General features: G+C 38.9%; 1 protein-coding gene across 4 annotated transcripts in view; it reads left to right on the top strand.

Moving 5' to 3' along the window:
• The window catches only part of ZDHHC14 (zDHHC palmitoyltransferase 14), a 110,978-nt gene that overhangs the window by 51,685 nt on the left and 42,884 nt on the right, over positions 1 to 16,409 (top strand). For 2 of the 4 annotated variants that reach the window (XM_074166498.1, XM_074166488.1), the window contains exon 2: positions 10,518 to 10,678. In XM_074166498.1, coding sequence (XP_074022599.1) covers positions 10,518 to 10,678 — 161 coding nt within the window. Of the gene's footprint in view, positions 1 to 10,517; positions 10,691 to 16,409 lie in introns of all 4 variants that reach the window. The other 2 variants (XM_074166506.1, XM_074166479.1) reach the window with 1 other exon arrangement.

Genomic DNA, 16,409 nt, shown 5'->3' with positions numbered 1-16,409 from the left:
GTGTAGGCTATTTCATACACTTTTAATGCCTGGACTTCCATGACTTGCACACAAATCTCAGTTCTACTGCAAATACAGTAAAGGGCTATTCCTAGTTGTTTAAATTACATTGCCAACCAAAATATTTGTAGTGGTAATGCTTTCTGTTTAGATGAAGCACTGTGTGCTTTATTTTTTTTTCCCCATAAAATAAAAGATTTGCCTCAAGCTGGTCTTGCAATTTGTTCGCATTTAAACGAACAAATCTCATTTTTAGATATGGGGACCTGGCAATGCTTTGGTGTGACATGTGCCAATTAGTTGTTGGGTTTTTTTTTAAGCTGAAGCAGCTTGCGGTATGGCAGTCTGTTTGTCCAGTGGATGCTTTATCTAGGATAAGAGGATTCCCGTGATATTGTGAGGAGGCAATGGGAAAAAACAAAGAATACCATTTCAGGTAAAACGTTTCCAACGTTTGTGGAGACCCACGCCTGGGAAGTTACCACAAACAGGCCTCGGGTCTTTGAGGAAGATGATCAAGTCATTGGATTGCTACTGCTTAACCCTTCTTCTTTTTGGGAAGAGGAGGGTAAACTCTTAGTTTTATGCTCCTCCTTGCTTTATGTTCCCAGTTGCTTTATTTATAACCATGTGAGGTGCACTTTTGATACACAGTGTGGGCACGATCATCAGTTCTCCACTTTTTCATAAGTAAAGGAGCCCCAGGAAGTGCTGGATCTGTGAAGCTTAGCTCTGGTTTTCGGTGAAAGAGCAAAGACTTGTACTGCAGTGAGTTCCTCTGAGAAGTTAAAGTTTTAATATCTTCCCCCCTGTATTTTAGATTAATTTGTGTGTTTTATGCAATACGGAGAATTGCGGAGGGAAGAAGAGTAAAAAAAATAATAAATCCATATAAGACACTGAATCTACTACTCCTAAGCTCTTATGACTGTGGGTGGGATTTCATTTTATGGCAAATTCCACGTAGCAGTTGAATGCCCCTGGAAATGACAGTCCAACTTCATCCTGTGTGTTCCTACCCGCTCACTGGCACTTGTTATATCATACAGTGAGTGAAATTGTTCAGGAAACTGATCTATCAGTAAATGAATGAGTTTTTTTTCAGAAAAGGGAACAGGTTGAGAGCAATTTCTCTGTTTTAACTCTGCGTTAGCCAGCTCACTGCTTATACAAGGGAAGTGACAGTAGAGTGTGGCCAGGGGTAGGGATTGCATTGACTTGCCTTTTAGCAAGAGCTAGGCTTTACCTCTGGCCTTTAGACCTTATAAATTGTGCAGGGTGAATGCAAAATACTGCTTATTGAAAGCTCGGGGCCTGCTCTCTGGCATCAGCTCGCTTGCGTCCGTTTCAATTTCCAGAGAATCCTGTGGAAAAACACCTAGGAGCTCGTACTCCTTCAGGGACTTGTTGGTGGCATAAGGCATTTCCGCTTGTTTTGTCCCAGTTTTAATTTCTGTTCGTAAGGACTTGGGATTAACCTGATGGTTTAGTTATAAAATCACATAACAGGAAATAATAAGAAATAATAAGGAAGTAATATGAAGCACAACAGGAAAGAAAGTGTTCTATATGAGCTGTTTCAAAGAAATTGTGAGTTTGTGCATCTACTGGAATTCATTAATCGGTTGTCTTTTACTATGGAAAGCAGACCTTGCATTGTATGCAAAACCAGAGAATTAAAGTACAAACGTATTTTTAGCTTTTCAAGTAAGTAATTAGTCGGTGAACAGAAGTGGCAATAAAGCAAACCTCCAATTTGCTGCATGGTTGGAATCCATGCCTTTTCCGAGTTAGTCTTTTGAGGGTATGTCATGCTTGCGTTGGCCTTTCATAAAGAAACTGATTATTTGGTAAGACTCGGGCTCTTGATGTGTAGTTCATTAGATATTCCCCATTTTCTTACTACCTTGCTAGGGACAGCTCTGGCCAACAGTTGATGCAATCAAAATTTTAGAAATTGTGTTTTGTAAAACAAAGAAGTTCCTTCTCCATATAACAAAGCGAAATTTAGTTGCCCTTGCAGGAGCATCAGTAACCACATCTGTTTTGCAGACAGGTTCTTTTTGCATTATGCGTTTTATCTATCCCAGCTTTGAAGTTTGACAGTGGATCATTAGAGTTAATTCGTGTAGCAATAAAAATTGGGAGGTCGTGCAAGGCTATTTTCTTTGATTGTTGCATATCTGCTGCGTTAAACCCTTAAGATCTTTACTTGTAGGAGGGAGTTTGTGGTTACCTGATACAATTTCATAATCAACGCCGCTTGCTTAGTTTCATCTAAACTCCTACATCCAAATCCACCCAGCGTAAATCGGATTTCAGTGGTGATGCACTACAATTTAATGGAGTCTGTGCTGCTGGAGTTCCATTGGAGACTTGCTGGTTCGAGCAGGGGAGAGCGAGCTCCCTGCAGTCTGTCTCTCTTGGTGATTGCTTGTGTGTTTTGGCATCAGCTTTAAAGACCAAACTGTGTCAGGTTTTCACATGAAACTTTAAAGACTGGTTGTTGAGCTTTTGCTGTTGAGGGTAACATTAAGCTAATTTTATTTTGTACTAGGTTTGAGAGAACTTCTAAAGTACTTAATTTATTAGGCTTAAGGATCATGCTGTTCTGTAATCTGTGTGATTTCATCATATTAACCTTCTTTGTTTCAAGTAATTTCTAAGTGCTGATAGAGGCTGGGACACTTATGTACACAATATAATTACTATTATTCTGTATGTGTTCCACTTAAAATTTATTTTTAATTAGACTTAAAATTAAGTGGAGTTATTCCCAAGCAATATAAGAAATACAGAAAAAAGTCAGATGTATCCAGTATAATAAAATATAGAATTAACTGGTATAGCATCTAAGCAAGGTTAAATGCATCTTGTCTGAAACCATTCAATAAATCTGCATTTATGGTTAGGGTATAATATTTTAGATTATCAAACTGAGGAGGAGGTAGTATTCTGCCTATTTCTTCCCTTCCTGCTCTCATTCTGCATTTTCTGTCTCAGCTATTGTGTTTTCCGTAGTCTTCACATGTTTGCAGCATTCCTTATCTGCTGGACTTGAAATGAAGCAAGTATTAGAAGCGTTATTTTTGTCTTGTATTTTATCAATAAGTTTTTGAAACCGATTGACTATTCTGAAATGAGGGAGTGTATGATATTAAAAATATTCAAAACACAAAAAGGAATAATGAAATAAATCCATTTTTTAAAGTAAATTTCAAATCCTATTGAAATGAGTTTGTTGTTTCTTTAATATCTCCTGAAAATTCCAATAGGAATTTTAAAGGCTGTACAAAAGAATCAGGCAGATGTAGGAAACTAATGCAGAACTTCCCGAGCTAATCTTGTTAGGCATTTCATGTAACATTATTTAGACTAATCTATACTCAAATTACAACACATTTTCTACGTGCCAGCAGCACGCTCGTGAAGAATTAACTAGTTAATGCACTACAAGTTGCTTCCTTTTCTTATGTCAGACCTTTCTTAAGAGTTTCTTCTACTTAACTTTAAAATGAGGTCCTCTCAAAGAGTTGGTTGTAGGATGCTGGGATTTTGGGGGTGGGGGTGTAAACATATGAGCATCCCAAAAATTACTGACTCTCGAACGGATACAAACATGTTTTGTTCTTATTTTTCTTCTAGTCTTTAAATGAGCTATGTATTCTTTTCTGTGGCATTATTTTTTGCATTAGCTACAGCTACACAGTGAGAAAATTTATACCATGCTTCTTACAATCCTGAGTGTAATAAAACTGTGCTTTAATATCAAAGGTGCGGTACCTTTAAAGTCATCTGTAGTAGGCAGAAGCCTGGTTTATATGTGAGAATCCACAGTGCAGTCTTTAAAAGTGCTTCTGTGCTTCCTTTTATACTTTGCCAACACTTTTCCCAATAGCAATATGAAACGTAACGGCATCTGGTTGAGATTCTGCTGGAAAACAAGTAAAAAGAGGCATCCCTGCAAACCCCACAACAGTGAAATTATTTTACTCTGATCATTCTCTTTGTTCCATTTATCTTCCTACTGTCTTTTGTCAGGCAGCAGCCTTCAAGGTTCCGGCTGTGCCCTCATGTTTTGCCTGTCCTTGTGTCTTCCACTGTGTTGTGGTCTACTGGCATGTCTTTGGCTGCTTTCTTTAAACTGGTAACTTGTTGTTAGAAAAGTAAATTATAAGCTGTTTTTGTTCTTCAGGCCCAGAGTCTTGATTCACCTTTAATCTTTTTATACGGGTATTCCATTGCCATCTCTAAAATGAAAGAGGTCGAGGTTAGAATGTGGTTTCTCAAGAGGCAGTGATCTGAGTGAAAACCTTACCAACAGCCGCTGAAATGGAGGTCTCCTCCCTCTGTCCCACCTTCCCTCTCCTTCTAGTTTTTGTGTGTGCTTCTGTCTCCCTTGCCTTGTACTCATATCAGCGCTCCTTTCCAAGTGCATATTTGATTTGTTAAAGAGGTAGAAAGAGAAGTCAGCAGAACGATGTCATTTTTGTACATTTTACTAAACCAGCTTGACTCGCAAAAGAACCTGACAAAGATTTGTGTTGGTGTAAGGTCAGAAGTTGGGGACCGAGTGACTTGGAGCAATGATGCGCTGGATTTGAAAGGAAGGGGAAGCTGAGAGGGGCCCTAAATAAGAGTGGAAGGACAAAAACCAAACCCTTTGGGTTATTTTAAGGAAAGCAGCGCAGTCTCATTCAGATGTTAACATGTTTCATGTGGAAGCCAGCGCAGGCTGTCTGTCTTTGTGTTGGACAGCACCTGCACACCAGTAGCTACTGGTATATTAAATAGGCAATACCTGCAGAAACATAAATTAAGTTGATGACGTAGGAGAATGAACAACAGTCTTGGGGTTTTTTTGGTTGGTTGTTTGGGTTTTTTTTAATTAGTGTAGTTAAGTGTGTTAGCTACTACATCTTTGCATAAAATCTTTTTTTTGTTTTCAACTTTTCAACTTCAAACTTTTACTGTTTTCTGCCTGCCGGCTTAGCAAATATTAAGCAAGATCTCTAATTTCTCATAGGTATGAAACCTTGTCTTTTTTGTGCTCTTTAGTAAGTGGCTGTATTATTTATTCATGTTTTTTTGTAACTACAGGGTTAGCTTCTTTCCAAGTAAGACTCTCTCCACATCTCCATCATCCCTACTGGATAGAGTTGTCAGTTACTGTATCTCCCCATCAGTGAATAACAACAACTGTCAGTGAATTGTTCAGGAAAGCCTTCATCTTTCCAGGAAAAACCTTAAGGAGGCTTCTTTTTTTTTTTTTTTTTCCCCTCCTCTTTTTCTAATGAAAGAGCTTGAAAGTTGTAGGACTCTCAGTGCGTGTGCTCTTCAGTACGATACTACGTGTATTTTTCTGCTGCTCTTGGTAGCCACAGGGAGCATTGGTTACACCCTTAAGAAGGCTGCTGGGTGGTAAGAATTACTTTTGTTGTTCTCCTGCATCCTTCATTTCCAGGAGTGATGCGTGATAATTATCTCTTAAATGCCATTGTGTTTTTATTTTTATCTAGCTGTGACAGACTAGTCTTCCAGTAGGTTTTATTTCCCTCCTACACTCATGCAGGCTTTCACGTGATGCTTCAAAAAAGCAGCTGAGAAACCAAGCAGAAAGCAGGGCTGATTTGTATAAAGCACCTCCATTAATTAAATCAAAACTTCGGATTGTGTTACTGGTTGCTATGCGCAAATCCAAACATTGCTTTCCGAAGAACCTCTTTCCACAATAACAACTTCTAGTGGGTTCTATGGTCAAGTAATTCTTCCTAAAATTCTTCCGAGGCAGTACTTGCTATCATTACAGGTACCAATTCAGGGCAGTTGTTTTACTGTGTGTACGATGTAAACAGAAGATGTCACTTCACATCTAATAGTTACCAAGTGCTGATTTTAAAAGGTTTGTCACTGCTTGCTCTGCAAGTAGGATGGAGAGGCTGGAGAGGTGGGCCCAGATGAACCTCATGAGGTTCAACAAAAGCAAGTGCAGGGTTCTGCACCTGGGCCGAAACAATCCTCGGTATAAATACAGGCTGGGGGATGAGGTATTAGAAAGCAGCCCTGAGGAAAGGGACTTGGGGGTGCTGATGGACGAGAAGCTGGACATGAGCAGGCAATGTGCTCTCGCAGCCCAGAAGGCCAATCACATCCTGGGCCGCACCAAAAGATGCGTTGCCAGCAGATCCAGAGAGGTGATTCTGCCACTTTGCTCTGGTGAGACCTCACCTGGAGTACTGTGTGCAGGTCTGGAGCCCTCAATATAGAAAGGACATGGACCTGATGGAGCGGGTCCAGAGGAGGGCCACTAAAATGATCAGGGGGTTGGAGCACCTCTGCTATGAGGACAGGCTGAGGGAGCTGGGGTTGTTCAGCCGGGAGAAGAGGAGGCTCCGGGGAGACCTAATAGCGGCCTTCCAGTACCTGAGGGGGGCCTACAGGAAGGCTGGGGAGAGTCTGTTTACAAAGGCCTGCAGTGACAGGACGAGGGGCAGTGGCTTTAAGTTGGAGAAGGGGAGATTTGGATTGGATATTAGGAAAAAGTTCTTTACCATGAGGGTGGTGGAACACTGGAACAGGTTGCCCAGGGAGGTGGTTGAGGCCCCTTCCCTTGAGATATTCAAGGTGAAGCTCGATGAGGCCCTGGGCAACCTGGTCTAGTTGGGGGTGTCCCTGCTGACTGCGGGGAGGTCGGACTAGATGACCTTTGGAGGTCCCTTCCAGCCTGGACCATTCTATGAATCTATGAGTCTATTTGTACTGGAGCTCTGTGCTGCTTTATCACAAGTGGTGCTGCAGATGGATGGTCCTCTGCACGGGGAGAGCCTCTGCGGAAAAGTTCGGAAATTTGCTGCCAGGAAATACCTGCTAGTGTTTACTTTAAAAACTCACTGAAAATACCACCCAGAAAAGATATTTCTTTTAATGTCTGAGGAAAGCTTATGCCTGAAGTGGTGCAAACTCATTTGACGCAAATTAATTAAGGAATTTGAGCAAATATTAGGAATATTCTTCTTCTTCTGTGTACAGTATTTGACAATTGCAAAAGTAGTAACGCTAAAACAAATTGTTTAAAATAATGCTGGCTTAATGTAACAGTACAAATACATTTGCTATATAAGCATGCAAATATAAGTTATATTTATTTAAAGAGTATTGCTACAGATGTATTGACAGTTTTGAGCTAAAAATCTACATTTTTAATTTGAAGCCATTTTTAGTGGATTTTCTAATAATCCAGGAGACAATAAGTGGTTTTTTCCCTGCGATTTTTTTTTTTTTTTTAATGCAGACGTGAAGAAAAAAAATTGTCTATACAATATCTGTTTTTTTAAATTTAATTGACAGGAATTTGAAAAATTGATTGGGTGTTTTTAAAGGATAGATATCATTGAGCTCTCTGCAGGCCCGTGTTATAACATATGATCTGTTCATACGTAAGTCAGGCTGGATTGAATGGTCCTGCCTGAGCTTACTATCAGAATCCCTGTAAGGGCTGGTTTCTCCTTTGAAATAATTTCTGATTAGGCGGAGCGTTAGTTGCCAAAGATGACGTCTTTGGTCTTTTCTATGTTATTACTGAAGTAATTCCAAGTCAAAGCTGATAAAATACAGGGTGTTAAACCCTGAATACACCTTTAGGCGAAGCAGATTACCTTACACTTGTCTGTGGTGAAGAGTGTGCAGGGCTTTGAGGGTGGCTGTCGGGTTTTTGTCACACTTTGCAGATGGACTCAGTTCAGCCAGGCAGAGAGAAACATTTTTATGCTGTTTTACTATAATGACATCATTGCTTTTCAGCAATGCAAGGCTTTCTTAAGGCGTTTCACCGCAGGAATTTGTTCTTTTGACTATTCCCTATGAAATTGGGGGATTTGTCACTGTCAGGATGTCAAGTTGTATATAGGTAGCTGCCACTGCTGGTTTTGCGTTGGCACCTGTCTAAATTGTGCTGCGCCTACTGTGCTGCCCTGAGATTATCTCCTGGTACCTTTTGCACACATACAGCTCTTGTTTGGTCAACAGACTTCATCACAGTTGCAATTTCTTTGGTATGTGTAATGAATAATGCAATAGAAGAATAATAGCACTGTGCTATATTTAGTGTTCATTAATGTACATGTTCTCCATAATCCTTTTAAAATACATTCTTGCAGCCTATTTGTGCTCTGGTCTGAGCATATTACAGTAATTTTGATTTCAGTAATCCTTTGTGGCAAGAAATAAACTGAGCAGCGTGATGTTTACGTGGTATGAAAGCTTCTCTTTTGTTGTTTGCTCTGACTTCTCTGACATGAAGGGAGCAAAGCTTATATCCACCAGCTGTCTTGCTGCCGCTTCCTTGAGTTAGCACTGAAACAGATTTTCTACAAGCATGCATCTGAAGCATGTTTCCTAGTATTTAAAGTATTCTCACGGAATACTTTCATATTCCTAAGTATTTAGTATTCCTAATATTCTCATGGAAAAACTGGCTGCTCATGGCCTGGATGAGTGTACGATCTACCGGGTCAAGGCCTGGCTAGATGGACGGTCACAAAGAGTGGTGGTCAATGGAGTTAAATCCAGCTGGTGGCCGGTCACAAGTGGTGTTCCTCAGGGCTCAGAGTATTATGTCCAGTTTTGGGCACCTCAACACAGGAGAGATACCGAGGTGCTAGAGTGAGTGCAGAGGAGGGCAACGAAGCTGGTGAAGGGCCTGGAGAATAAATCTTATGAAGAGCAATTAAAGGAGCTGGGGCTGTTTAGTTTGAGGAAGAGGAGGCTGAGGGGAGACCTCATCACTCTCTACAACTACTTGAAAGGACATTGTAGAGAGGTTGGTGCTGGTCTCACAGGTAATTAGCAATAGAACAAGAGGGAATGGCTTCAAGCTGCAACAGGGCAGGTTTAGACTGGACATTAGGAAGAAATTCTTCACAGTAAGTGGTCAGACACTGGAATAGGCTGCCCAGGGAGGTGGTTGAGTCGCCATCCCTGAATGCGTTTAAGAGTTGTTTAGATGTGGTGTTGGGGGATATGGTATAGGGGAAACTTTGTAGAGTAGGGTAGATGGTTGGACTTGATGATCCCAAGCATCTTTTCCAACCTGAATGATTCTATGATTCTAAAGTCTATTCATTATATGAAACTTAATGAAACCAGAGTATCTCTTGCCCCTCGCTTTTTTTTTTTTTGATACCCAGTTGTCTCTTTAATCTTTCATAACTTGTTACACCTGTAAGATTACATTCATGTTGGGGGAAAGATGAATTCTGCTCATGGTGATGGCATGACATGCTGTGTAATGCATTTGGACTCACTGCATCCATGGAACCCAGGGCGTTCCGCGGAATGGCCCAGTACGTTTAACAGGATTACACATGGAGATAAATGCTCGGTACACGGTGGCTGGTATGAAAAGTGTTTCCATTCTCTCCCCATCTTGTCGGCAGAAGTGATGGACAGTGAAGTTGACACTGTCATCACTTGCTCAGAGTTAACATTCCAGTGAGGTTAACTGGCGTGCAGTGCAAAAGCTCGCGCGTCCGAATTGTCATTTAAGGCAGTAGGCAGAAACAGGGAAGGCTACGTTAATTAAACTTGATTGATACCTTGAAGCTTAGGTATCAATCATCTAATACCTCTAATACTTCGTCTATTTTGACGAAGCCCGAAGGCCTAGAACTTGTTGGTTTTCAGCTTATGTTGGTTTTAGGCTCATTTTATGACTTCCTGTGCAGACATCAGAAATGCATGAAGCCAGCCAGCTGTGTGTTGTGTCCCTTCTACTTAAAATAAGAGCTGTGACAAGAGTCTTCAGCCTGTGTGTTTTCTACGATGATCCTGCAGTGTTTATTGTATGACTCAAATTAACGGCAGCGGTATCCTGTGTAATGTCTAAGTGTTCATATCCCCTAAAGAGATACTTGTATTTGTGTGTTGTTCAGATTCCAATGCTTCTGTTCATTTTGATTTGATTAAGAAAAAGAACCAGTAGTGGTGTTATAATCTTGATATATACCAAGGCTATTATAGGAATGTGTCACAGGTGTAAGTTCTTGAGTACCATCTTCGTGATGGACGATAAATTCATTTTATAGACTTAATTACATTTTTTTCACTATGGCTTATTTCATCATGTTATATGCTTTGCTTTTTATTGCTGAATATCTTCAGATTATTTCCTCTTCCCCACCCCCCAATTTACTTTATGTAGTTGGGCAATAGATATGTACTTAAATATATGTACTTATAATAGCCTGTTATAAATATTTTCTTATGTAAATGATTACTGCATATTAGTGAAGTCATTATTATGCTATTTGGACCTTTATTATATTAAATAGATTATGAGAAATTTCAGAAGTGTGGTGAACACATAAACAGAAATTTCAGCTTTAATAAACGTTCCAAGACAAGTAACCTATTGATAGAAGAAAGTGAATTCTTCATATGCATTTATTATGGTAAACAGTTTTTGAGGGCAAGTTGCAGTATGTATTATTAATTATGTTTTATCTTCTTTCTTTTTCCAGTTGTCCGTATTTGTCAGAGAAGATTACACCTGCTATACCTGCAATTGGTGGGATTCTTTTCTTTTTCGTGATGGGGACCCTGCTGCGTACTAGTTTCAGTGATCCTGGTGTCCTCCCACGCGCAACACCAGATGAAGCAGCAGATCTAGAGAGACAAATAGGTAACACTGAAGGTCTGTTGTCTCTTCGCTTTCCTCCCGAGGGTGCATGTACTGTGTGAAGGCAGTGTGCGGCTCTGCTCGTGGGAGGAGATGCTCCTATCTTGCCACAGTAATTGTTCTGGAGCTGTAGTGCCCGGTGACATTGCAGTGATTCCTGTGGAAAGATGGTTGATCAGTTCTTCACCAAGAAAGACAGTAAACAAAATCCTGACCTTGGAGAGCGATAGTTATTACTGTAAATACTTTTCAGCAAGTATGGTAGAAGTCTCTGTGGTACACAAGAGAATACTTTCTAAAGTGTTTTTGGCAAGAAAACTGATATTGCAAAGGTTCTACAGTTGTGCATCTTTTAAAGTAATGTACCCTCAGAGTTTAACTGAATTTAATTACGTTGTTATTTATATTGCGAAAGAGTCAGATAAGTCTCGGTGTTAATACACAGTCTTGTAAGTTGATGCAGTCTTGGGAAGATTTCTCTTCAATAACAGTAATAAAACGTTACTATTTTTTATCTGTGTAAAGCCAGCACAATTAAAGGCTGGCTTTACACAGATTTTAATGAGGCAGATTTTAATCAGCCTCATTTATCAAGAGAATTGTTAACTGAATTCTAGTTGTGGAATTTCTACAGCTACCAATATGCTGAATAGCTAAAATGTGCTACCTGGATAAGAAAAAACAGGATGAGGTTGCAGAGCTGCTTCATAAACAGTGGTTTTTTTGCTTATTTTTTTAGTAAGCTACTAAAGCTCACTAACGGCTACTATATCTGCTTTGATATGGTAGTCAATGGAAATCCTGTGTTCTGAAGCAATTTCAGAGGAATGCTTGCTCATATAATTGAAAAGGCAGATAACAGGTTTCTGCAAGCACGGGAGAAATACCTGCGGGGTCCTTGATGTTTAATACTATAGTACAGTCTTAGGCTTTGTTTATTGTGACAAGTAATTTAATGCAGTAGAAGCAAATGAGCGCACTAAAGCTGTTGTTGCAGATGTTTCTGCCATCTACTGAGTGTGAATTTGAGGGATTGACTTCTGACTAGCTTTTCTCTGGTTATCTAGGCTATCTTTTCTCCACAAAGCCTTGGCGAAAAATGTCTGAGGGGCAGAGTCATTGCTTTAGACTCTAACAATATGTTATGGGATAGAGTTAATTTGGAGTACACATGGAGCAGTTCTGGTTTAGTTTCCTCAGAAAGCAAATGTAATTTGTACGCACCAAAATCACACTGTGAACTACGCCAGTAAGTGAGAATGATCGGAGAATTCATGTCAAAATAGCAAAATGTTAACAACAATACGGCATTAGTTTCCCCTTAGCTGTTAAAAGACAGTAAGCACATCATGGAGCTGTATCTTCCACTTAAGAGATCTGTTGGACAAAGAAATGTTATGGTAAAAAAAAAAAAAAAAAAAGTATCAACTTGTAATCCCTATTTTAGGCCTTTAGCAGAGAAAAGTTAACAAGTTTGTTTTTAAATACATACATACTTTAGCAATTGTTTGAATCTAATGGTTTAATTGTGATTAAAAAAATCTTGTCTGAAGGGCTCAGTTTGAGAAAACTACTGCCAGAGGAGGATGAATGGGGTTTTTTTATGGAAACACGCATGTTATCTTTGGTGTAGATTATTTTACGAAGAAGCGGAATTTCAAAATATAGTCACGAGTTCATTGATCGTCACTTTAGTGACATCATTTTCTTTCAACAGATTTGGAAGGTCCTGACCACAGCTGTTACACTATGTTAAGTTAAAAAGGTGTCTGTGTAATAAACAGCATTTTGTGTATTTCCAACTGTTTGGATTTGAGTTCCGGAGTGGAATCAGCGCATTTGAAGAATGCTTCATGTGCAGCAGCTTACTCTGTATGCTCTTGGAGTAGGTTTGAGGTTTCTGGAACTGTGTGATCATGTAACACGGCTGTTGAACTTTGTGGGAAGGAAATCTGTTCTCATGGATGTGTGAAGTCTGAGATGTGTAGTTCACCAAATTTTATAGAGCTGGTATAGCTTTCTAAAGACAGTGTATTCTGCTGGCATTCACACTGCAGGAAGAAAACCTACAGTGCTTTTGTACATTGTTTGGACTAATTGTGGGGAGCCAGGAGCCAGCTGTCATTGCCATGACAGGAAGAAAGTTACATTTAGCCAGGCAGGACTTAGCTTTGGGCAAGGACCATACTGTACATATCACACCGAGAAGAAAGCTGTTAGGTCCTAGATGACCCAGATAGCTCAATCCAGATGGGTGAATTTAAATTCATATAAATTTCTTCCGTTTGCTCACTTTCCAATGTGGCACTTGGGATTATTTAAAAAGAAAATCTTCAGTCAACCTGCCCTGACAGGCCCTAAAGAAATTAAATCAGAAATGGAGGAGTATTGTGAAGCCGTATTCTCACCACACTCCAAAAAAGCATTGAAAGTGGATATGGAATGTGTTTATACTGAGGGACTGGAATTCTCTTCAAAAACAATAATTTCAGTCCTTGCTTGTGTAATAGAAGAATTCCTAATATTCACAGAATTCAGATATGTGGAAAACAGATGCCAAAGTTCAAATTTGTGGTGTTGAGAAAGCTAACAGATTTCTTAGGAAGACTGATTTTAGAGCTTATTTTTTAGCTTTTGCCAGTGCTGTCACAGCAAACATTTTTCAGAATCAAATACTGAGTAGATAATGTGCTGCATAGAGATGTGTAAGTTGCTATAATGTGTAATAGCATTTTTTTTTTATAGCTGGGAAGAAGAGCTTGGAGAGTGGGGGAAAAAAAGCGTCTCAGAACTATTTGGGAAAATATGGGAAAGTTATAATTTCCCCCTCCTTTCTCTTTTTTGCCCCCACCTTTTCTCAATAAAATTTATTCTCTCTATAGGAATATCTTGTGGGAGGGGGATGGAATTCAGGCAGGTATATTCTTCAGCGTTGCCAAAAAGAAATGCCCCTTTCTAGCATAAAATTGTGTTATAGTTTGTAGATAAACAAGTGTTTTAAATTTAGAGTTTTCCAGAAAGAGCCATTTTGAAGTAGAGCTTTCTGTATAACTGTTTTACTACTTACTTTACTGTGGTGGCTTGTGAGTATTTTGTGTTTTTAAAAATGGTCTTTTCCTTCAGTTTTATTAATGCAATATTTGGGGAGCAGTGGACATTCTTTGCCTATTTCAGTACTGGAGTTCCCAGTAAAATGCCTTAACGATCAGAAGGTAAATATATTTATTAGATATTTGAAATTTTAAGAATACCTTTCTAATGGAATAACCTTCCACAAGATTTACTTGAACTTAAATTTCTGTTAAACCTTTGCACTTCATACGTCTGCCCCCATGACCTCTCCCAGCTGTTTCACTCCAGCAATTCCAGCAGTCCTATTTTTTTCCCTCTTCTTGAGGTGAAGTACAAGTAGTCTTAATCATTTAACGGTTGTTATCCTGGTCTCTGCTATCCTAATGATGAGTAACAGAATCTAAGCCATTTCCAAAGAGTAAAAGTAGACTCATATAAATATGAATTTATTGAAATTATATGAATAAATATGAATAAATAAAGAAGCAGTTCTGCTTTCTAAATAAAATAAAACATGAACATTAAGAGAAAAAAAAAGTTGTTTGTTTCCATTAGATTTCACTGTTATCAAATTTGGCATTTAAAGGTAATCTAAAAATGAAGGCTTAACTGTTTTTAAATTAATACTGAACTTGTTTTTAAATTATCACCTATTTCTACTGAACAACTTGCATACCATCTTACTTAATGCATACAACCAATCCATTTGTGTTAACTGGCCTTTTACCTTAGAAAAGCAGCATGGTTTGGGACACTGCTGTACCTAATCAGCAGACGTTCTCATTAAGAAAGGGCTGGATCAGCATAGGAGGACACTGCATGAAGGTCTGCACTAGTGAAGTGTATTTAAACCAGAACTAGGAGAAGGGAAGACATTTATGTCCAAGCCTGTTGATCAACCATCTTGCTTTCACTTTTTATATTAACAAGTTTATTTTAAGCTATTTTTGGCTAAGGATAGGATTTCAAAGTTGGTTAGAATCCAGACTTGCAGACAGATTGTTGGGCTTCTTACTGCTGGTGTTCTGCTTTGTTTTGTTTCTTTTTTTCCTGTAATGGGACAAGTGTTGATGGTTGAGAGAATAATTTATTCCTACTGTAATGTGAGATCATTGTAAAGAAAAGCTGGAGCATAACTATATATGAAGAGAAACATATTTGAGGGAAGTCTTCTTAACTGTGGTTAAAGTAAGGATATACTTGTTGTTGCTTCCCTTACTGAGAACAGTTTGCTGAGTTAAAACAGATGGTCATCAGTTTAGAAGTCAGACAGATAGAGTGTTTTGAGTTGTGCCTCATATACTGGTGGCTGATAGTTCAGCTATGGAATAACCATAGTCCTACTTCCTTAAACTGTTTGAAAATTAATGAAATAATTTTCCCATACAGTGGGAAGCTTTCACACCTGCATTTGAGAAAGGAACAGAGAGGAGGATAAGATGCTGAAAAGAACAGTAGTATCCATCTAGGTCCTATCCCACATTCCCTGTCATCTCTGTAGGTACTTTTCCATTTCTGTGTCTGTTTCTTTGAATTTCTTGAGTCCCTTAGGCAGAAAATGAAGTTAAAATCCATTAATAAAGTTGCTACTGAAATTTATTTGCTGATTATCTACTAGTAATAATGACGGTGCAGTTGAGGAAAAAAAGATTCAGAACAAAAACTTGTATAACCTATTCTTTTTATGTAAAACAGATGGGGTCTCTAATGGAAATTTACCATTTCAGTAATTACGTATAAAGATGATAACGGTGACGGTTTGCTAAATGAGATTGCAAGTGAGTTGTTGAAGAGTAGATATTAGGATTTAGTTATCTTGCTATGACAGATATTTTTCACCACTATAGCCAGCTGCTTGGTGAAACCTTGAGTGTTCTGTAAATCGTGTTTTAAATATCCTTTTATTAAAGGATTTTTCCCAATTTAACCACAGCAAATGAATTCCTCAGTTTTCAAATCCAGTACTCATATATGCAATATTTAATTGTATCCATGGTTTTGAAATGGACATGGTGTAGTTGTCACTTTAGATTTTTTTTTATGATGTGCACTTTAATTCTCTGTTCTTATAGGATGGCAGACATATAGACAGGCTGTAATTATTAATGGTGTTCTTGGCACTATTTAAAAGATGAGGTATTTTAAATGCTTGCTAATTGGCATAGAAAATGGCTTAGATGCATTATTTTCATAATCCAGTGGTTATAAAGAAAAAAAAATAATGAAAAGGAGCAATAAGTTGTTCTTTGAGTAACAAAAACCTGGAGAGGTAAGGCAGAAGGCAGCTCTATAGCAATACATTCTTATTTGGGCATCGGCACAGAAACAAGTTACCACAGTCTGTTTCAGAAAGTTCTTTGAGACTTGGTTCCGTTTTCTAGAGAATCCTGTGCTTTCTGGTGTTTCGAGTCCACTCTGGGTCTCTTTTCTGCATCTTACTTGTATTGCATCTATTAGGATCGTACACCTTGGAGTTCTGCCCTCTCTTTCCTATACGTCTGTTCAGCCCTGCCTCCATGGCTCTTACCTGAATCCTACTTGGTTGCATCTTTCGCTGTCTGTCACTCCTTCCCCTTTTTCTGATCCTTCCTTCTGCTCGGCTTTTTACTCACCTTGTGTTTCTGCGATGGGATTTCCATAAAGCTTCTTGGGGAGGTGGTCA

The sequence above is a fragment of the Numenius arquata genome, chromosome 2 (assembly GCF_964106895.1).
Source record: "Numenius arquata chromosome 2, bNumArq3.hap1.1, whole genome shotgun sequence".
Lineage (NCBI taxonomy): Eukaryota > Metazoa > Chordata > Aves > Charadriiformes > Scolopacidae > Numenius > Numenius arquata.
Note: the sequence above shows the minus strand (reverse complement) of the source record. Positions and strands in the feature narration are given on the sequence as shown.